Below are 22,194 nucleotides of genomic sequence, written 5' to 3'. Positions count from 1 at the left end.
ACTATAGGCTCTGACAAGTCCATTTGTCTTAGACTGATTATATTGAGACAGTAATGGAGTCCTCTCCACACAGGGAGTTCCGCAGTCACTGCTTTCGAATGAATCTGAATTTCTGGCCTCTCTCCACAGCAAGGTTACTCTATCAGGAATACAGCGACGTGGCTCTGAACAAGGCAATCCAGAGCCAGAAGAGAGCGGATTCTTTGGCCGAGGACTTCGAACCGAGCTCTCCAAGCTCCCTAAGGCTACGGAGGAAAGTGCTGTCTCCTCAGGACTCGTATCTGCAACGTCTCTCGGTCTCGTCCACCGCGTCCCTCTGGCAGGACATCCCCATGATCCGAGGAAGCAGAATGCTGCTGAACATGTCCCGAGATGATCAGAAACTGCAGGAGGTAATGGATGGATGCTGTAGGCAGATGGATGGGGATTGGCCAGGTGGGACAGCATAGACTGGTGGACAAATCAGAGAGCATGAATGCATGATACAGGAATGCAGATGGGTGAATAGGAAGAGAAATGATCAGCAATGTGTATCCCGGTTAAAGGGAAACTTGCTACCTGTGATTATGAGTGAATTGAATCCAGCATAGTAAGGGAAAGGCGTGCAAGGGTAAGGAATGGGGTCATGGAACCCAGCAGTACATGTTATGAAAGCAAATTTGGAGGAATTAAGAAGCCTTGTGGAGAAAGGTACAATAGGAGGAAGCATTAGGGACATAAGCCTGGAAGGGAACTCCTGGGTCTAGTCCCCTGCTACTAAAATAGACCAAGTGTGGAAGAAGTTGGAGGACCCTAAAAGACTACATTAACCAAGGCCCAGACTAGAATTCCTCTGAAAAAGAATGCAAGGATCAAAAGTTGGCCATTGTGTGTAAAAGAGACTATGAGGGAACTGGAGGACACTGGGCAGACAGATTCAGAGAAATGGGGTGGGAAGGACAAGGGGAATCAAGAGGAATTGAAGGGGAAGCAGTGGGACAAGAGGATCCAGGGAAGGAGGAGAAAATGAGGACTTGGGGGAAATTTGAGGACCCTGATGGAGGATTAAGAGGTAGAACTGTGGAGATCAGACGACTCGTGAGAAAGGGCAATCTGGGGGTGTGCTAAATAAAAAAAAGTCCAGGAAGGTTGAATCTCTGGAGAAAGAATAGGACACAGGGGTGTTGTGATTATTTCTGTTAAAAAAAAAAAAAAAAAAAAAAAAAAGCAAAAAATAGACACTACGATTTCAAATCAAAGTTGATGAATAGCTTCAAATTGCACCACAGAAAGAATAGATATGGGATTCTCAAACTGGGGGTCATGACCTCTCAGAGGGGTCATGAGATTATTGCATGGAGGGTTGCCAGCTTTCAGCCTCCACCACCACACCACCAACCCCCGTTTCACCTCCAGCATTTCTAATAGTGTTAAATATATATAAAAAAAGTGTTTTTAAATTTATAAGGGGGGGTCACACTCAGAGGTTTGCTGTGTGAAAGGAGTCACCAATACAGAAGTCTGAGAACCACTGGAATAGACTGATGTCCCATCTATCTCTGCCAGCCTGCCTAGCCCCAGGCCTCTCACCATCATTAAAGCACCATCTCTTTATATTGCCTGGTTAGAGAGAGCTTGGCTTTTTTCCCATTAGGAATCAGCAACTACACACCACCTACACTGGAAGCCAGGAAGGTTACTGACCTTTGCCCAGTCATTGTCCTTCAGTGCCACCCCTTACATTGTCCTTCAGTTTACATCCCTCACAGACATGCCCGCTATGCTGACACTGTGTCCCTTCCTCTACAGGCCAAGTTCGAGTTGATCATGTCAGAGGCCTCATATTTGCGCAGTTTAAATGTGGCAGTGGATCACTTCCAGCGCTCATCAGAACTCCAGGCACTCCTCAGCAATCAGGAGCGCCAGTGGCTTTTCTCCCGTCTGCAGGAAGTGCGTGATGTCAGTGCCAGGTGAGTCCTGGTCCTTCACTTCAGAGACCACCAGCATCTGTGAAGTGCTGATACAGCCCAATGATGGAAAACAAAGATCAGACCTGTCAATAGCCCTCTCACCCCTACTCCACATATCCATTCAATCCTGGGACACACATCCCTTCCTCAGAAGGACATCTACCTTACCCTGGAACGAACCTCTTTCCTTCTTTGGGTGAGAGAGTGAGTCAGGTAGTTGTGTTCATTCAGCGTTTAGAAATTGTGGTGCAAAGAATCTAAAACGCCACCAACCAGACTACAGGCCCCACCAAACCTGGCCTGAACCAAAGGAGAATTACCAGGAAGGAGACTTCAGCCCAAATCTAGCACCACGCAGACATAACCCAGAACCCATCATCCACCTGACCCAATTTAAGAAAACTAGAGCCACCATCTGGCAGATCCCAACCTGGCTAAATCCAGCACCAGCCGTAAGGCTGAACCAGAACCAGTGCCACCACATGCCAGGCATTTTGGTTGATGTACATTCTGTATCTCAGAGCCTTTATTTCTCTCCTGTAAGGCTTGACTGATTGCATGTCCTTTGGTTCTCTGCCACTTTTTCCATTTCCACTACAGGGCTGGGTTGTTTTTGTTTTAAACTCTCAGATCCTTATGAATGTGCCTTAAGCAGCAGTAAACAGGACTTCACGTAGCTGAAATCCCTTTTGACTTGATGGTGATGTATTTGGGTATTCCTCAGCTCTTTCACACTGAAAACCAAACCACTACCACCACCCAGACCTCTGCTGTCCCCCAAAAGTGGACAGGAACCTTGTGATTAGTGTGTGGGCCTTACACATAGCACAGCAAGGGAAGGAGACTGGTGACTGACAGAGACAAAAGGACCTTTTCACTTTGCTTGTACTCTCCCAGTCTGTCTGTATCCATCTGCTGTCTCTTGTCTTATAGTCAGAGTTCTAGCTCCTTGAGGTAGGCACCATCTTTTTGTTCTGTGTTTGTACAACACTGAGCACCATGGGGTCCTGACCTATGACTGTGGTTCCTAGGTGCTATGGTAATGCAAATAATAAATAACACTAACCACAGCACATTAGTAACAGTGTTTCTCTCCTTTCATGGCGACATATGGGGCATTACAGTTTCCTCTTCGACCTGGAGGAAAAGTTTGAGGAGAACATGTTCACCTTCAACGTGTGTGATGTGGCTCTGAGACATGCTCCTGAATTCCGCAAGGTGTATCTGCCCTACGTGACAAATCAGACCTACCAGGACCAGATTTTCCAGAGGCTCCTGTAAGAACTCTGCTTTGTTCCCACCTCACCCTCTGCTCTCCTTGCTGCACCTCATAAGTGCCCTTTATCAGCCAGGATAGAGCGGAGCGGTTGCAGGCTGCCCCCAGGTAGTCATGCCCCGTCCACAAGCGTAGGTGTATAAGAGCAGTCGGAGGCTTCCTTCAGTGTTACAGAAACCATCCATTGGGAGGGCAGGGCTGGGAAGTGCCAGGCTCCTCTGGTTTAACAGCCATGGGAAGGGAAAGACTAATCGGCATCTGATTCTACCAAGTATCAGAGCCCCTTGTTGGAGAAGGCAGAAACGAGTAATTGCAGGTTCATGCCACCCCATCCTACTGGAGGATTCAGTTCAACATGGCTGTGGAGGGTAGAGTGGAGCAGCTCATGCCCCCAGTGCCACAACATCCCCTGCAGGAGAGAACAAATCAGAGCTGTAGGTCACTTGGATACCGACCCTTTATGGGGAGGGACCCCAATGCGGAACGAGGCTGCCTCAGTAACAACTCTCCCCCTGCTATTTCCATACAAGAACCCAGTCCTCATGGGAGCTGCACACACACTGCCTCTCTTCTTCTACTGGAGAAGGGCCACCCCTTGTCCTCCCTCTCACTGCCACCTAATACTGAGGGAGGCTGCCTTGGTACTGATCCCTCCCTTCCGCCCACCAGGAAAGGCTTCAATTCCAGATCGATCTTTGAGTCACCATGGATAGCTCTCTGAAAACTTCAGCTCAGTGTGCAGCAGCAGTCAAAAAGCTAACAATGTTAGGAACTATTAAGAAAGGAATAGAAAACAAGACAGAATCTCATAATGCCACTATATAAATCTATGGTACACCCACACCTTCAATACTGAATTCAGTTCTGGTTACCCCATCTCAAAAAGGATAGAGTGGATGTGAAAAAGGTTCAGAGAAGGGCAACAAAGATCATCAAGGGTATGGAACAGCTTCCATACTAGGAGAGACTAAAAAGATTAGGGCTGATCTGCTTAGAAAAGAGAAGCATAAGGGGGATACAATACAAGTCTGTAAAATGAATGGTGTGGGAAAAGTGAACAGAGAAGTGTTATTTACCCTTTCCCACAATATAACAACTAGGGATCGGCTGATGAAATTAATGGTCAACAAATTTAATACAAACAAGAGGAAGTACTTTTCCACACCACACACAGTTAACCTATGCAACTCATTGCCATGGCATATTGTGAGGGCCAAAAGAATAACTGGGTTAAAAAAAGAATTAGAAAAGTTCATGGAGGATAGGTCCATCAATGGGTATTAGCCAAGATGGTCAGGGATGTAACTCCATGCTTGGGGCAACTTAAACCTCTGACCACCAGAAGCCAGGAGGGGAAGACGGGGTGGATCATTCCAGCTGGCCTACTCTGTACACACACCCTACAGCTCTTGTATTGGCCACTGTCAGAGACAGAATACCGGGCCTGTTGGACCACTGGTCTGACCCAGCATGGCCATTCATCTGAGGAAGGAAATAGGTCACTGTGATGCCACCTCAATACTACTTTCCACTGCCACCCTGCTGAGAGACCCAGTGACCAAAGGGCCAGCCTGCACGTTACCTCTTCCCCAGCAGAAGGGTTCAACCCCATTGAGAGAAAGAGAGATTGTTTCTCTCACAGGGAAAGAGCCAGTTCCAAGGTAATGAGGGCTCTGCTGCTTGGTTGAATCAGACTGTGATCCTGCCCCTCCACTTGTGGAAGGCACCACCACTTTGTTATTCTGTACAACTCCTAGATTTCTCTCTCTCTCTGGCAGGACTGAGAATGCAAGGTTCCAGCAAGTCCTGGAGAGACTGGAAAGCGCCACCGTGTGCCAGCGCCTCTCCCTCAAATCCTTCCTCATTCTCCCCTTCCAACGCATCACCCGACTCAAACTCCTCCTCCAGGTACCAGCGCTGTGGCCACAGGACCCGCAGTCCCCAGCACATACTCTTAACTCCTCCCTCATTGCACACTCAGACACAGGTCACTGCACAGGAATCCTGTCCAAGGCTAGACAGGGAAAGAAAGAGGAGCTGAGGGGAACAGGAGAGAAGTTTGCCTGTTCAATGGCCTGCAAAGTGTGGTTGTGATAATCTTTGGTAGTTTCTCTGACACCAACGCTGGCTAGGTTATAAATGCTTACATGCTCCCCTTCTAGAGTTTAGGAGTTTTTAATGCACAGCCAAAGCTTTAAAAATACCTTGACCTGCACTGGGAAGCAAACAGGAGCCAATGTAGTATACAGAGTCCTAATATAGTGTGCTTAATGTGCCTTACTGTTGCACAAATAGAAAGTAGTATTGAACAAATAAGAACCATGTTGTTGTTCCTCAGCTGTTTTGTGCCATGACTAGTGTTCATTTCCCCCATAGAAGTTATTGCCTGTGATATTTGAGTCTAGTAGTACACTTGCAAAGATAGGAGATGCATGCAGATTCCTGTGCTTGCTGGTTATCCTGATCCCCTCACGCTCCCCTCCTGTCTTGGCCCTCTGCCCATTTCTCCCTTGCTATTGCTCATCCTGTTGTTTCCCTACACCTGGCTCCCCCATATCCACATGCCCATCTCTTTTGTCCTTGGGGTCCATTTTCTCAGCCTCCGTTCTGAGACACTTTTTGCGGTTGTTCTGCAGAATATACTGAAGAGAACCCCGCCCGAGTCGGATGAAGAAGTGCAGGCCACACAGGCTTACGATGCACTGGAGAAGGTAAGGAGCACCAGACCATTCTCCACTAGCAGTGTGATTGCCAAGCTGCCAGTGCTGCTTTAGACAGTGAACCAAACAGCTGCAGGGACTCCCACAGCACGGGACTCCCTTCAGGGACAGACTGAAATGCTCACATGATCTTACTGCTCATGTGCTAATGCCACATGCTCTTGAAGCGTAAGCAGGGAGCCAAGGGCAAGAGCAGGAGCTGATGGGCATTGATAATGTCATACTACTTTCTCTAGTTTTCACTCTAGGCATTCTCTCCCATGTGCTGACTGGCTGTTCATTCCCTTCGTCTTTCATTTACCTCAATGTGTTTAAACAGAAATCTCCATCACAGTTCAGGGCAACTGCACCTGTATTTGCCCCTTGTGGCTCCAGCCAGGGCATCCTCTCTCAGGCTTCCAGCTCCCCAGCCATCAGCTCTCTCAGGTAGAGACCTGCGGCTCTCTCCTCCTGACCACTTTTTGCCAGCACTGAGTTCTGCAAGTCAGAGTGCCTCAGCAGGCCTGTTTTGCTTTCTCTTCAGAGGCTATAAGCACCCTAATTGCCTACAGTTACAAGCTACCACACAGCCCTTTCTAAACAAGCACATTTCTTAAGGTGAAAACATTACAGAGAAAACATTAAAAACACTAAAGGAACATACCCGCATGGTAAAAAGCTTACCAGAGATTCCCGCCTCCACCCAACTTCAACTGGGGCTGATCAGTCCTTCGAACCCCACCAAGGGGTTTTCCTGTGGTTACAAGTTAATAATAGCTGTTAAATTAATGCGGGAGCTTGTTCTGAACGATAAATCCTTCCTTTCTGCAGCTTGGAGCTTTGATCTTCCTATTCCAAGAATAGGTAATCAGCAGACAATGGGTTTCTCCTCACGGCAGAAGGTTGGGTCCAGTGTTGGGAATTTGCATTCACCTCCTCCCAAGTATTTCCTTGAAAACCCACTCAACTTTGTTTGTCCCAAAGGTTCCTTCTTGTCTGGCATAACGTTTAAAGCTTTGAAGCTTATAACACTTCTCAGGGTTTATAGGGGTCACATCTCCCCCCTAGAAAAGTTACATACAATTCTACAATAATCCATAAACTTTGCATCTTTAATGCAACGAATTCCAAAGCTGCATCATTCAATAAGGTTTTTCAAGGATATTGCAGGAAATTGCCATATCTGTCCCCGCGCCCCCATATCATGACACTAACATACCGCTTGCACAATCATCAATCCGTATGCTGTATCCCTTTCCCCTACCCTTTGTCTATTTAGACTGGAGCTCTCAGGGACAGGACTGTCTACTACTTTGTGTTGGTACCGTGCCTGGCACAATGGGGTTCCATTCTTGGTTGGTCACTATGCACTACGGTAATAAATATGATAAAAAGGGCAATCATTTGAGTTCCTTGAGGAATCATGATGTCACACCCTTCATGGCAGGTATTCTCCACCCCTGCAATCACTCAGATCAGATTTTTGGACATGGTGTGCACTCCCTCCTATGCAATCCCACCCTTGCTCAAGTCTCATGGAATTGAGTCTCCTACAGCACAGCAGCTAGAGCATAGGAATTTGGGACCGTTGGGTGTGGGGAAGAACGTCACACACTGAATCCTGCACTTTGCAGCAAAGCGGGTCCTAGATTGTACTTGAGCTAGTCCTGCCCATTGGAGTGTTGCTCCTTTCTTCTGTAAATCCACATTGCCATGCACTATTAGCAGCTGCTGGGTTTCAACCACATTAGACAGCCCTATATTTAAGGCTAAAGAGCATCCTCCTCATGTGAGGATAGTGAACAGATTTAGTGGAGCAGGAGGTGGGTCAGGCCCACGCAAAGGTGAGGTCTGTGGTTAAATATTATCTAATAAACCCCCAGCTTCCTGAATGCTTGAAATACTGCCTGTAGTAAAAAAAAAAGTACTTGTGGCACCTTAGAGACTAACCAGTTTATTTGAGCATAAGCTTTCGTGAGCTACAGCTCACTGCATCCGATGAAGTGAGGTGTAGCTCACGAAAGCTTATGCTCAAATAAATTGGTTAGTCTCTAAGGTGCCACAAGTCCTCCTGTTCTTTTTGCGGATACAGACTAACACGGCTGCTACTCTGAAACCTGCCTGTAGTAAGTATTGCTCCCAAATGACCAGTGACTTGACCCAGTTCCCAACAGGAAACAGTATTTTGATGCATCTACTGCTTCCCAGATATCCTGGTATTATTTTAGCACCTAGGAGCCCTTTGTGCCAGGTGCTGTACAAACACAGGGCAAATAGACAGACTAAGCTATTTGGGGCTGGAACTAAGCATAAGACAGGAGACAACAGATGGGAGCACAAGGAAACAATCGTGGTCAGCATGATAGGCTGTGATCTTAATATACCAGCAGCCTAACCATTGCTGATTTTCTTGTAGGAAACACCAGCAAAGATGGAATTTGAAGGTGGATAATGAGTTACTTTTGCAAATGTTTACAGGAGCGCCACCAAAATGTTTACAGGAGTGCCTAAAGGTGTTTGTTCGAAAATTTCACAAGTGGACAATGGAGGCTGACAGCCAATCGGAGGCAGGAGTTGACCCTTTGATACTGAATGATAGGTAGTATCATGATGCTAGCTAGGGTGGGGAGAGGCTGTGAAAGGCTTTTAATGTAGAAGACAAGTAGCTTTGGTTGGATGTGATACAGAAGGGAGAGCCAGTACAGCGAGGCAAAGTGAGGGGTGTCATGGTCAAAGCAACAGGTTAGGAGAGTGTTCTTTGCAGCAACATTCTTAACGGCTCTGAGCAGGACAAGGCTGGATTTGTCAAAACCAGACACAAGGAGGTTGCAGTAATCGAGAAATGATGACAGCACTCCTCACTCAGAGCAGAGCTCAAAGTCAGGGACTAAACCTCCACAGTGAATAAAACTAACCGTTTGGCCAAGAAAACACAGCATCCTCTCTTTGGAAAATAAGGTTCTGGGAGAAAGAACCCTGAGGGTTGTGCCATCTACATCTACTCTATCCACTCCCAGTGGGCAACTCCCAACAACCTTTTCCTCCTTCCTCTCTGCAGCTCATAAAGGACTGCAACGAAAATGTCCAGCGCATGAAGAGCACCGAGGAGTTGATCTACCTAAGCCAAAAGATTGATTTTGAGTGCAAGGTGAGAACCTGCCCCACTCCCGATTTCTACTTCAGTCCTACCTACTACCCTGACCCAACACCACTAATCCATCACTGCACACTTAGTCCGTCGTCTCCCACCGCACCATGTATTTTCCAATACGTGAGGAGCACTGGCGAACTAGTATAGAGCACACAGAAAATAAGAGTTGCAGTACAAGGTGAGACGCTCCCCCTGGGTTGCTCAGTAACCTGACCCACTCTTGTACATCAGCCCAGCACCTCACTCCTGTACAAGAAGAGGAGCGAGAGCTGGTTCTGGTGTCATCCCTGGCATAATGCAGGGGAGTAAACAAGAGCTGAATCTACCCAATTCATCTACCTCATCCTGGAGTTGGAAGAAGCGGACTCAGGTCACAACTTGCCCACCTACAACAGGGGAGATGAGAGCAATCTCAAACCTTGTCTTTACCTGGAACCCTGTTTGAAGGCATAACTCCAGCCCTAATGCACCAACTTCCGTGGGTATCTAATCATGGCATTCTTCCCTGTCTCTCAGATATTCCCACTGGTCTCACAGTCAAGGCGGCTGGTGAAGTGTGGTGAGCTGATGACATTGGACAACAACACTCTGAGCCCCAAGTGGAAACTCAACACCCGCCCCATCTACCTGCACCTCTTCAATGACCGCCTGCTCCTGTCCAGGCCCAGGGAGTGAGTGTCCCAGACTGCACCTCTCACTGACCTCTAATCTCGGGTCCAGAAAGGGGTGGGGATGTTGGTGAGGCAGTGTCCCTTCCCCCATCAGATTCCAGCCAGCACATGGCAACTTTTGTCAGCTAGACTGCTCAGTTTAGCAGTCTCACATCTCATGAACAGCCTGCAAGCTTCATCATGCAGCACCTTCACTTCCAAACTCTTAATTACAGCATTCTTATGTAGTTTTACATACCTTCCTCCCCTTTGCACCTCCCCACTCCCCCGCACCTTTATGCTTCACAGCATAACTTAATTCAGTCTAGTTTTGTTCAAGGCTAACTCATTTCTCCCCCAACCTGTTTTAGCTTAAGGACTGTATGGATGACCAGAGAACCAGTGGGAATATGGCATGACAAGAACCTGAAATCTGAGTAGTTGAGAAAGGGATTCTTTAGTCCAGACTCTTTCTTTTAAGTTGTAAAATATTTAACCAGCTTCTGACGAACACTTGTGAGAAAAATGGCCCGTGAAAGATTCAAACAATCCTGCCCCTTCCATTGAGGGCTAAGAAAAATCCTGTTCCAATTCTCTGGTCTTCCAAGAAGACCTCTAGCAAAAGCAGAGAAGATGAGACTTTATAGGTTTAAGGTGGAACCCTCCTGCCCCCCACACACACCCCTTTTAAGCCTTCTTGACATATCAAAGCAGCAAGAAAGGGCCCAAACCCCAATGTTTTATCCTGTGTATGTCACTTTTAAAGCTAACACACAGTTTCTCTAATTCCCCCTCTTTCCCTTTAGGGGTGGGCGCTTTGTCGTGTTTGATCATGCTGCATTTTCAGATGTACGTGGGGAGAAGTGTGAGGTGAAGCTGCACGGGACAAACAAAAATGTTTTCCGCCTTTTTCTCCTTAAGAACAACCAGGGGAAAAGAGTGGAATTCCTCTTTCGCACAGAGACACAGTAAGAACCAGAGATTGTTCCCACTGAATCCTAATGCCAATTATACATATGGTTGCAGCTGCCAAAACCCTGTACCTCTCTCAGCTGCCTAAATGCCTAACATCCCCTGCTGCTTCTGAGACCCAGAGGACACTCTCTTACAAGGAAGTTGCAAGCCTCTCACCACGCTTTCCAATTATCCCAATGCACGATCATATTGATCCCTTAATCCCATCCACTGAGCCATCTTTCTCCATACTGTCCTGTACCCTTGTCCTGTTCCTTACCCTCTTCTCAGTTACCCCACTGAACAACTACCCAGGCAGATATCTCAAGCTCCTAACACAGTGTCTGGGATATCAACCCCCAAAATGTGGGAAATCATTTTTTCAACCCCTTTCTCTTCCCTCCTTCATTTAGCCTCAGATTCTCACTAACCCTTCACTTCCCCTATTTAGCTTCCTCTTTCACTTCCCCAAGAGGTGGTGGCAGGCACTTCTTTTCTCCAGTCCACCCCTACACAAACACACAGCACCCACCCACCCCCATCCTCCTGGCTGCTCCATCCTTATATCTCTCCAGCATCTGTATTTTGGTGTTTTCCAGCAGTGAGAAGCTGCGGTGGATCTCCGCTCTGGCGCCACCACGAGGAGAACCAGATCTCTTAGAAAGCCCTGGTGAGACTGCTCAGGCGCTACAGGGCTGGGTGGGAAGACTTGCTTAAGGGGCAGAGTGGTGTCCCAGTGAGGAGGAAGATACAAGGGTAACACGGACGCAGGAGTGAATCTGAAGAGGAACATTCACCCTCCCCTTTACTTATTTTACAAATGTCAAACTTGACTCTTATTTTTTTCCCCTCATCTCCAGATGATGCCCCTCAGTCTCTACCTTCCCCATCCCCTCCACAGCCTCAGACACTCATCACAGGTGTCACCCCTGACATGGGCGCTCTTCCACCTCCCCACTTTTCAGATGCTGGGCCTCATCCTAAATGGGTCTCCCTCACCCCTCAGGTGTTGTGCCCAACCCTCACATTCTTCCTCCCTTGGGAAGAATGCGGTACCCAACACTTGCAATCCCTCTCACTCCTCCAGCCTGCTCACGCTCTCCACCCCTCTCTCTCTCTCAGACTCACCTCAGGTTCAGTGCATACGGACGTACAAAGCTCGGGAGAATGACGAGCTGGCTCTGGAGAAAGCAGATATCATCATGGTCATGCAGAACAGCAACGACGGTGAGTGGAACAAGCCGTGATCTTCTTGGAGAAGGGGGGTGAGAACTGAGTTGTATTAGGATGTCTCTTTGATTTCAGGGCCATTAGGCTATATAAAGGATGGAGAGAGAAGCTCTCTTCTCAGAAAGTATCTTGCCCCTGCCTATAGGACTGGGAGGAGATTCTCCCTTGCCTACCTATTATCTGGGGGTCTCAATTAGACCATTAAACAAATAGACCATGTGGCTTGAAGACAGCAAGGGGATCTCTTTTTGGCTGGTGTCTTGCTCTAGCTTGCTCAGTTGGGATGGGGCTTTTTTGAGGTGGGAAAGGGAAATCTCAGTCAGTTTGTCTCATGTTCTCTGTGTCTGCCTCCACCCCTGCAGGTTGGATGGAAGGAGTGAAACTCTCAGATGGAGAGAGAGGCTGGTTTCCCTCAGAGCATGTGGAAATGATCTCCAGCAAACATGCACGCCAGATGAACCTGGAGGAGGAACAGCGTGTGAAGAATGCCAAACAGCAGGTCTTCTGCAAGAAATAGGACTCTCCACTTCCTGTTGCACCCTGTACAGTCTTTCTGGTATGGAGAAACCTGACTTAAGAAACCCTCTCTACACCACATTCTGGAAGAAACAACTCTTCAGAAATAAAAAATGAGCACTTAGTACTGTCAGACAAAGTGCTGCTACTAAAGAAAGCAGGAATTCAGCCAGGAGTAAATATATTCACTTCTACTGCCTCTGTAGTCCTGCTGAGACCAAGGAAGAAAAGAAGCTGCATATATTGCTTGCTTTGTAGTAGTAGGGAGGGAACATATGAGAGCAGAGGACTGGGACTCAGGACTCTTGGAAATCTATGCCTGATTTTGCCACTGACAAGATGTGTGACCTTGGGCAAGTCACTTCAGAACTCTGCCTCAGTTTCCCCATCTGTAAAACGGGAATAATACTTACCTACCTCACGGGATGTTGTGAGGCTAAATTCATTCATATTTGTAAAGCGCTTTGAGTTCCTGAGAAGAAGGGCACTATAGACGTGTAAAGCACTCTGTAGTTAAGGTCGAGGAGAACTTTTCATTTCAACCTCTTCTTAGGGTTCTTTAAGTGGTTTTAATTTCCACATATTTTCCATTTAAGATAATATATAATGGACCAAATTTTCTGTTGATATAAGTGGGTACAATTCCATTGACTTCAAAGGAGTTCTGCACTTTTATACCAGTTGAGTTTAAACCAGAGTCTCAGCAAAAGATAAGTTTTAGACAGTATGAGAAAAATCCATTTGAGTTAGGTGAGCATGGGGAAAGAAATTTTTCCCTCTAAAATGTTTTTCAGACCTTTTGGCAAATTTTTTTTAAAACGATTAGTGATTTTGGGGCGTTCAACCTGAGATACCTTGAAGGAGCCTGATTTTCAGGAAGTTCTGGTCACCTGCCTTTGGAAAACAGTGTCCCATAATCTCTGGTAACTTTTGAAACTCTTGACCAAGGTTTTGTTTTGCATGTTGGCATATGCTCTGTAATTAAATTTAGTTGTTCTTGAACGGCAGGAAAGTGGAACTGCACGGCGTATGCCTAATATATTATAGCAGATGTGATGCAACATTTTGCACAATTATAAAACATGAGGAAATCTATAAACCATAGATATTTTTAAGCAAAACATGTAACTGCAGTTTGTTGTGGTTCCATTTCTGTGCAGTCATCGGGTTTTAAGTGAAGCTTATGTGCAGAATCTGTCCACTGTAGAACATTGCTTCAACTTTAAAATATTTTTCCTTCCGTATTAAACAAAGGAGGGTTTTCGCATGTAATTATGCTAAGACAACATCAAGGTTGAGAATTTAAACACACGAAAGTACGAAAGCAACACCTGTAGCCTTCTTGCTTCGAATGTATTTGAAGAATTATTGACCTTTGTATCTCTGGATCTTTGTAATATCCTTTTGATTTCCCATTTATATTGTATGTGGCATAGTTTGTTCCAGCCTATTTATGCCAGTCATTTGAGCTGGATTTTTTTTTTTTTGGGACCTAATAAACTTATGCACTTCTCCAGTTAGGGTATACAGATTTACCTGTTCTGTTTCAGTTAGTCTGTCTTTTCATAGGAACACAAGCTCTGTGCCTGTAACAGCTGCCAACATTTGAACACTCCCCTCACCCCCAAAAACTAAAACTATTTTTTTTCATATACGACTACCCTCCCACACCATTACCTTTTTTCTCTGCATTGACATCTTTCGTCACTTCCACAGCAGCCATGACATCGAACACTATGTGGTGCGATTATACTCGGAATGAGACGACTGCCCCTGTAACCTCCATACCACATGCATCATCTGTCACCAGTCATCTGTATACCAAGGTGACCTGGGAGGATGACCTCCTGAGAGAGGACACTTCGTATCCACCCCACCGAGGCTGAAGGACAGGATGGTTATGATGTCCTGCTAGCCATGCAAAAGACTGGTCTGCTGATTGCACAGGGCCTCCTTAGAGAGGCCTAAAACTGAGCCTGGGTCCACTTTTAACAGCTGAAAGCAGTGCCCGGAAAGGGGGTAAAGGTGAGTCCTACCTTCAAACCAGAGGTAATGACAAACTAACAAAGGTAATCCTCAGCCACCTCCCTGAACTTCTATCATAGTCCCAAATACAAGGTTCCAAACTTCATGCCTACATGGTACAAATGAAATCTTCTGGAACAAACTCATGGTTGTCCCGCGTTCCTGAGTCACCTTTACAGAGTGCATAATCTTTGAAGTCACTCAAGAGAATAAGCCTGCATGAGAACTCTCGAGGCAGTCCGAGATTCAATCGTGCAGCCTGCACGTCACAGCGATTTCAACTTAACTTTGCCTTCCTGGGACAAGGTTAATCCAGTCTGTTTCTGAGGGGGGAAGGAACATAGGAATTGCCATGTGAGATCAGACCCATGATCTATCTAGTGCAGTACCCTGTCTGACCGTGATTAGTACCAGATACTTCAGAGAAAGATACAAGAAACCCTGCAACAAGAAACTGTGAAACAAATCTCGTCATAGGGACAGTTCTTTTGTTACCTCTAGCAGGTAAAGATTGGCATAAACCTCTAAGCATGAGGCTTACCCCTTCTAAAAAAATAAAGTTTAAAAAATTTTCACAATTGAAACTGTTCTCATTAACTATATAAATCCCAATCCGGGTTTGTTTTTTTGTACGTTTGTTTTTGGTAGCCTGCTAAACTCAGGTTTATTCTGTTGTGGCATTGAGTTCTGTAGGCTTACTGTGCACTGGATTAAAGAGTGTTTCTTTTTATCTATATTACATTTACTGCACTTCGAATTGGTTGAATGTTCCCTTGTTCTAGTATTAAGAGAGATTGGACACTTGTGTTTGTTGTTCCGTTTCTACACCAATTGGTTTTGTACATCTAAAATCAGTTGCAGACTATTACGGCTTCTTTCCTAACCATGTCAGCGCATGCAAAAAACCAAAAACACCTGTAGAGGTGCTAACATAAGGCTTGCTGGATCATTCAGCCCAGTCTTAGTTATAGAAGCAAAGTCAAGGCCTCATCCACAAGCAAATGATGGATAGCGAGAATTTGATTCATCGCCAAGTTTACATTGAACAACATGAACAGAAAGGGCAGGGTTACTGCCAGCCAGTTCCCTATCATACTGAGGAATGATCTCAAACAATACTACGGAGACATATGGGCAAACTGGATCTATGAGAGAGCCTCAGCCCACCCTGTTTTCCCATGTTCATCAATAGGAATCAGAGACCCCAATCACCAATGAGCCTACATCACACTCTCATCATGTAGCTCCTTACCGATCCCTCTGGGTTCCTAGGGTGGGTAAGGATCTAGACTTCCCCACGAGAGTACAAGGGTATCACAGACCTTTCGCCACCATACTGAGGACAAGTTGGCATTTCTATAAATTGAAACAGAGGCCACTTTTTCAGGGCTCTCCTTTTATCTCCACCATACTCCATATACAAAGAAACAACCAATCCAATTAAACATCCCAGCCAACAAAATAAACCATTCCACCTACTGCCACATACACTAAAAGAAAGTCTAGTTATACACACCAGAATACAGTAGTCCAGGTGTGGTTGTCTCAATACTAGAGAAACAGAGCAGAGTTAGCAGTGCAATTAAAAAAAAAACACTGTGGAGTCCAGCGGCATCTTAAAGACTAACAGATTTATTTGCGCATAAGCTTTTGTGGGTAAAAACCCCACTTCTTCAGATGCATGGAGTGAAAATTACAGATGCAGCAATAAATATACTGACACACGAAGAGAAGGGAGTTACCTTACAAGTGGAGAACCAATGTTGACAGGGCCAATTCAATCAGGGTGGATATAGTCCACTCCCAATAATTGATGTGGAGGTGTCAATACCAAGAGAGGGAAAATTGCAAGAGTAGATATAGGGACAGAGTAGGCAACGGGGTTTGTTACAGGGATTGGTTCCTGGGTTAGTGTTTCTGTGGTATGGTGTGTAGTTGCTGGTGAGTATTTGCTTCAGGTTGGGGGGCTGTCTGCCTGCCTCCCAAGGTCTGTGAGAGTGAGGGATCATTTTCCAGGATAGGTTGTGGTTTGTTGGTGATGTGCTGGAGAGGTTTTAGCTGGGGGCTGTACGTGATGGCCAGTGGTGTTCTGTTATTTTCCTTGTTGGGCCTGTCCTGTAGTAGGTGACTTCTGGATACCCATTTCGCTCTGTCAATCTGTTTCCTCACTTCCCCAGGTGGGTACTGTAGTTTTAAGAATACTTGATAAAGATCCTGTAGGTGTTTGTCTCTGCCTGAGGGATTGGAGCAAATGCAGTTATATCTTAGGGCTTGGCTGTAGACAATGGATCGTGTAATGTGTCCTGGATGGAAGCTGGAGGCATGTAGGTAAGTATAGCGGTCAGTAGGTTTCCAGTATAGGGTGGTGTTTAGGTGACCATCACTTATTTGCACTGTAGTGTCCAGGAAGTGGATCTTTTGTGTGGACTGGTCCAGGCTGAGGTTGATGGTGGGATGGAAATTGTTGAAATCCAGGTGGAATTTTTCAAGGGCCTCCTTCCCATGGGTCCATATGATGAAGATGTCATCAATGTAGCGCAAGTAGAGCAGGGGCACTAGAGGACGAGAGCTGAGGAAGCGTTGTTCTAAGTCAGCCATAAAAATGTTGGCATACTGTGGGGCCATGCGGGTACCCATAGCAGTGCCGCCAACTTGAAGATATAAGTTGTCCCCAAATCTGAAATGGTTGTGGGTGAGGACAAAGACACAAAGTTCAGCCATGAAGGTGTGCCGTGGCCTCATCAGGGATATTGCTCCTGACAGTCCATCCTCGTCCATGGATATTGCAGTCCATCCTCATGTGGAATATTGGTGTAAAGAACTTCTACATCCATGGTGGCCAGGATGGTGTTTTCAGGAAGACCACCAATGCATTGTAGTTTCCTCAGGAAGTTGGTGGTTTCTCGAATATAGCTAGGAGTGCTGGTAGCATAGGGTCTGAGGAGAGAGTCCAAATAGCCAGATAATCCTGCTGTAAGAGTTCCAATCCCTAAATTGATGGGGCATCCAGGGTTTCCAGGTTTATAGATCTTGAGTAGCAGATAGAATACCCCTGGTGGGGGCTCTAGGGGTGTGTCTGTGTAGATCTGTTCCTGTGCTACAGCAGGGAGTTTCTTGAGCAGATGGTGTAGTTTCTTTTGGTACTCCTCAGTGGGATCGGAGGATAGTGGCTTGTAGAATGTGGTGTTGGAGAGTTGCCTGGCAGCCTCCTGTTCACAATCCGACCTGTTCATTATGATTACAGCACCTCCTTTGTCAGCCCCTTTAATTATGTCAGAGTTGTTTCTGAGGCTGTGGATGGTGTTGCGTTTTGTACAGCTGAGATTATGGGGCAAGTGATGCTGTTTGTTCACAATTTCAGCCTGTGCACGTCTGCGGAAGCACTCTATGTAGAAGTCCAGTCTGTCATTTTGACAGTCAGGAGGAGTCCACGCAGAATTCTTCTTTTTGTAGTGTTGGTAGGAGGGATCCTGTGGGTCAGCGAAGTGTTCAGTGGTGTGTTGAAAATATTCCTTGAGTCAGAGGTGGCGAAAGTAAGCTTCCAGATCCCGCAGAACTGTATCATGTTAGTGAGGGTGGTGGGGCAGAGAGTCCCTGAGATAGGACAGACTCTTCTGCCGGGATAAGCGTGTGGTTGGATAGATTAACAATATTGTTGGGTGAGTTAAGGGTACCACTGTTGTAGACCCTTGTGGCATGTAGGAGTTTAGATAGTTTACTGTCCTTCTTCCTCTGTAGAGAAGTAAAGTGTGCATTGTAAATGGCTTATCTCGTTTTTGTAAAGTCCAGCCATATGGAAGTTTGTGTGGAAGGTTGGTTTTGTATGAGAGTCTCCAGTTTTGAGAGCTCGTTCTTGATCTTTTCCTGTCTGCTGTACAGGATGCTGATCAGGTGGTTCCTCAGTTTCTTTGAGACTGTGTGGCACAGTCTCTCACCATAGTCACTAGTTTGTCGATTGCAATGGATTTTTTACCTTCAGTCCATTTGGTATGATGTCCATCTGTCTCCACTTGGAGAGGAAGATGATGTCTGTCTGTATCTGTGTGAGTTTTCTGATGAGGTTGATCAATCATTTGCATTGATTCAAAGATAATCAATGCAAATGAGCAAAAGCCTAGGGAGAGTCACTCTATGAGATGAGATGAAAAATTAAGGCCCTGATCCTGCAATCAGCTCTATGCAGACAGGCATCTGCGCCCATGTGGAGCACATTGCAAGACTGGGACCTAAAGTCTGTGTTTTGGCTAAAAGATGACAGTAGGGTTGCCAACTTTCTAATCAGACAAAACCAAACAGCCCCGTCCTGCCCCATTCCCCCAGGCCCTGCCCCTTCTCCGAGCCCCCACCCCTGCTCACTCCATCTCCCCTCCCTCGGTCACTCGCTCTCCCCTACCCTCACTCACTGGCAGGGGATTAGGGTGCGGTCTCTGGCTGGGGCCAGAAATGAGGGGTTCAGGAGAGGGTTCCGGGCTGGGGCAAGGGAGTGGGGGGGTGAGGACTCCGGTTGGGGGTGCAGGCTCTGGGGTGGGGCCAGGGATGAAGGGTTTGGGGTGCAGGAGCGGGCTCAGGGCTGAGGCAGGGTGTTGGGAGGGTGCAGGCTCCAAGAGGGAGTTTAGGTGCAGGAGGGGACTCTGGGCTGGGGCAGAGGGTTGGGGTGCAGGGTCCCGGCAGCTCTTGCCCTGGCTCTCAGGAAGCGGCCACCAGGTCCCTGCAGCCCCTAGATGCATGGGCAACCGGGGCAGCTCCGTGTGCTGCCCTCGCACCTACAGGCACTGCCCCTGCAGCTCCCATTGGTCATGGTTCCCAGCCAATGGGAACTGTGGAGCTGGCCCTCAGGGCAAGAGCAGCGTGTGAAGTCTCCCTAGCTGCCCATGCATCTAGGGGCTGCAGGGACCTGGCAGCCGCTTCCGGAAGCCAAGCGGAGCTAGGGAAGGCAGGGAGCCTGCCTTAGCACCGGGCCCCCACTGCACCACTGACCGGACTTTTAATGGTGCAGTCGACAGTACTGACTGGAGCCGCCAGGGTCCCTTTTCGACCAGGCATTCCAGTGGAAAACTGGACACCTGGCAACCCTAGATTACAGTGAAGATATCATAGCCAAGCGCAAGTATTTGAAGGAGATCAACATCGTGGAGGAAGAGGAAACATTTAGGGTGATATAAAGGACTGTAACTAGGAGTAATGGAAAGAAAAGTAAGCAGGGAAAAATGGGAGGAAAAAAGGGAATAGCATAAAAATGCCCTTATGGTAAGATCTATTATGCATGGGATGTAATAAATTCCCCTAAACTTGACTGAATAAAGACACTGGGGAATGTCCAGGGCTCTAGGAACAGTCTCACAGCAGGCAAAGAGGAGAAGCAGCAGCTAAAGTAACTGAGCGTTTCACACCTTTAGTTACTCACAGATATCACACGGAAATATAGGTGACACTGCTTCAGACTGCAGCTATTTCGTTTTGTGTAGGATGGGCAGCAGCAATGCCGGTCAACTCCCTTCAACAGAGAAGTTGCTGACCCTCCACAGGGGAAAAAAAAAAAATCAGTTTCTACAGAAGTGTTACCCACATTCTCTTTAGAATAAAAACCTGAGACATTTTAAAGAGATCCTGAAAAGGCCTGAAACTGCCACCCAAAAATCAAATACTAAAAGTAACATTCCTTGCTATAGTAAAAGGAACAAAACACTACCACCTACAGGTCAACAAATAAATACAGCACTACTCACACACAGGAACATTCCCAAAAACAGCCACAGAGCAAAGCAAGGAGGATTCTCCTCTGTTAAACCCTGTTCATGCTAATAATCAAAGTGGATTTTGTTTGCAATGCTCAGCTAATTCAGTTACAACAGATGCCGTTTGAGCTGTGTCCACAGGCTAGCCAACTCGTCTCAGCTGTGGCTAAACCACATTTGAACACCCACCTCTTTACCATGCTGCCTAACTGTGCTCTCAACCTCAGAGGCTCATTCACCTGCACATCCACCAATGTGATATATGCCATCATGTGCCAGCAATGCCCCTCTGCCATGACTAGATGACCTCCTGAGGTCCCTTCCAGCCCTGAGATTCTATGACTCTATGTACATTGGTCAAACTGGACAGTCTCTATGTAAAAGAATAAATGGACACAAATCAGACGTCAAGAATTATAACATTCATAAGCCAGTCGGAGAACACTTCAATCTCTCTGGTCACTCAATTACAGACCTAAAAGTTGCAATTCTTCAACAAAAAGACTTCAAAACCAGACTCCAACGAGAGACTGCTGAATTGGAATTAATTTGCAAACTGGATACAATTAACTTAGGCTTGAATAGCGACTGGGATGGATGGGTCATTACACAAAGTAAAACTATTTCCCCATGTTTATTCTTCCCTCCCCCCCCCCCCCCCCCCCACCAGCTGTTCCTCAGATGGTCTTGTCAACTGCTGGAAATGGCCCACCTTGATTATCACTACAAAAGGTTTTCTCCCCCCCTCCCCCGCACTCTCCTGCTGGTATTAGCTCATCTTAAGTGATCACTCTCCTTACAGTGTGCATGATAACACCCATTGTTTCATGTTCTCTGTGTATATAAATCTCCGCACTGTATTTTCCACTGAATGCATCCAATGAAGTGAGCTCACAAAAGCTTATGCTCAAATAAATTTGTTAGTCTCTAAGGTGCCACAAGTACTCCTTTTCTTTTTGCTCAATCCTACATTCATTTAACACAATGGGACTACTCACACCTTAGTACTTGCTGCATCAAGGCATTAAATACTATAGTGATAGATGCCATAGAAAACCGAGAGACAGAAAGAACACATATGACAATGCACTCTGGGATTGCTGGGGGAGAGGTGGACTGTCCTAACTAGTAATCCAGACACAGTGGGAGTGCTTTTGTCCACACTGCAAAAAATTAAGTGCAGAGCCACTTATAGGAAGACTGGTTATAAGAAAGATGATCCATCTTAGGTTTCTGGCAGTGGCAAAAGACCATTAGAGGCACCATGCTTACTAAACAGGTATTCACCATGTGTGCAGACATGAAGCATGTTTAGACCCAGCCACATTACTGAGTGGTTACAATCTTGCTTGTAAAAGTTCTAGAGAGGTCTCAGCTTCTGGTGCCATCTCAATCAAAACAAATTACTGTGCACTCCTTCCACAGAGCACCAAAACCAGACAGAAGCCAGATATACACACTCAGGGCCCAATTCACTGTTGCCCAGCATTTTGTGTAGACATTGACACAGGTGTGAAGTGGATTCAAATACCACCAAATCAGAATAGTGGCATTATATACCTACTTTTCACTCATAAGCAATTACACAAAGTGCAAGAAAACAGTGAATGGAACCCCTAACTCCACCCCATTCCTATACTGCATAACCAACAAGCTGATTTACTTATCATACTTTCTTGCTTACTTTTTGCCTTACAACATATGATGACTGGCAGGGAAATCCATTTCATTTCTGTTTGTATTGAGCGTCAATTTCAGGCTCAAGCGCTGTAATGTTTGGATTTTAAACATTTATGCTTGGGAATGTTTGTTTTTAAAATACAGCCATTTTGACCGGCCCTTTAGTTTGGGGCCAAATTTTAATATATTATGCTCTTTTAACATCAAAACCAATGATGCAAACAAACAACCATATTCAAAAAAGAATAGCGTCTAGAGCAACATACAGTATCAAACCCTAAAAAGACAGATGCCAAAAGAAACAAAAAGTTCTCAGAAACTGAACACAA

The 22,194-nt window shown here is 46.2% G+C and overlaps 1 protein-coding gene and 1 long non-coding RNA gene across 3 annotated transcripts in view; one reads left to right on the top strand and one right to left on the bottom strand.

Annotated features, from left to right (window-relative positions):
• LOC122463198 overlaps positions 1-11,923 on the bottom strand; it is a 41,862-nt gene extending 29,939 nt beyond the window's left edge. The window contains exon 1 of the long non-coding RNA XR_006286345.1: positions 11,808-11,923. This is a non-coding gene — a long non-coding RNA (uncharacterized LOC122463198). The remainder of the gene's footprint in view (positions 1-11,807) is intronic.
• Positions 1-12,426, top strand: part of LOC102938747 — a 94,391-nt gene extending 81,965 nt beyond the window's left edge. For both annotated transcript variants that reach the window (XM_043529994.1, XM_043530042.1), the window contains 11 exons: positions 130-392; positions 1,789-1,949; positions 3,074-3,226; positions 5,004-5,133; positions 5,862-5,936; positions 8,983-9,072; positions 9,592-9,746; positions 10,532-10,693; positions 11,279-11,349; positions 11,802-11,906; positions 12,272-12,426. In XM_043529994.1, the coding sequence (XP_043385929.1) occupies positions 130-392; positions 1,789-1,949; positions 3,074-3,226; positions 5,004-5,133; positions 5,862-5,936; positions 8,983-9,072; positions 9,592-9,746; positions 10,532-10,693; positions 11,279-11,349; positions 11,802-11,906; positions 12,272-12,426 (1,520 nt within the window). The remainder of the gene's footprint in view (positions 1-129; positions 393-1,788; positions 1,950-3,073; positions 3,227-5,003; positions 5,134-5,861; positions 5,937-8,982; positions 9,073-9,591; positions 9,747-10,531; positions 10,694-11,278; positions 11,350-11,801; positions 11,907-12,271) is intronic.
• Positions 12,427-22,194: the final 9,768 nt, after the last annotated feature.

This window comes from Chelonia mydas, chromosome 1, assembly GCF_015237465.2.
Source record: "Chelonia mydas isolate rCheMyd1 chromosome 1, rCheMyd1.pri.v2, whole genome shotgun sequence".
NCBI lineage: Eukaryota > Metazoa > Chordata > Testudines > Cheloniidae > Chelonia > Chelonia mydas.
This window is presented reverse-complemented; position numbering and strand designations above follow the sequence as displayed.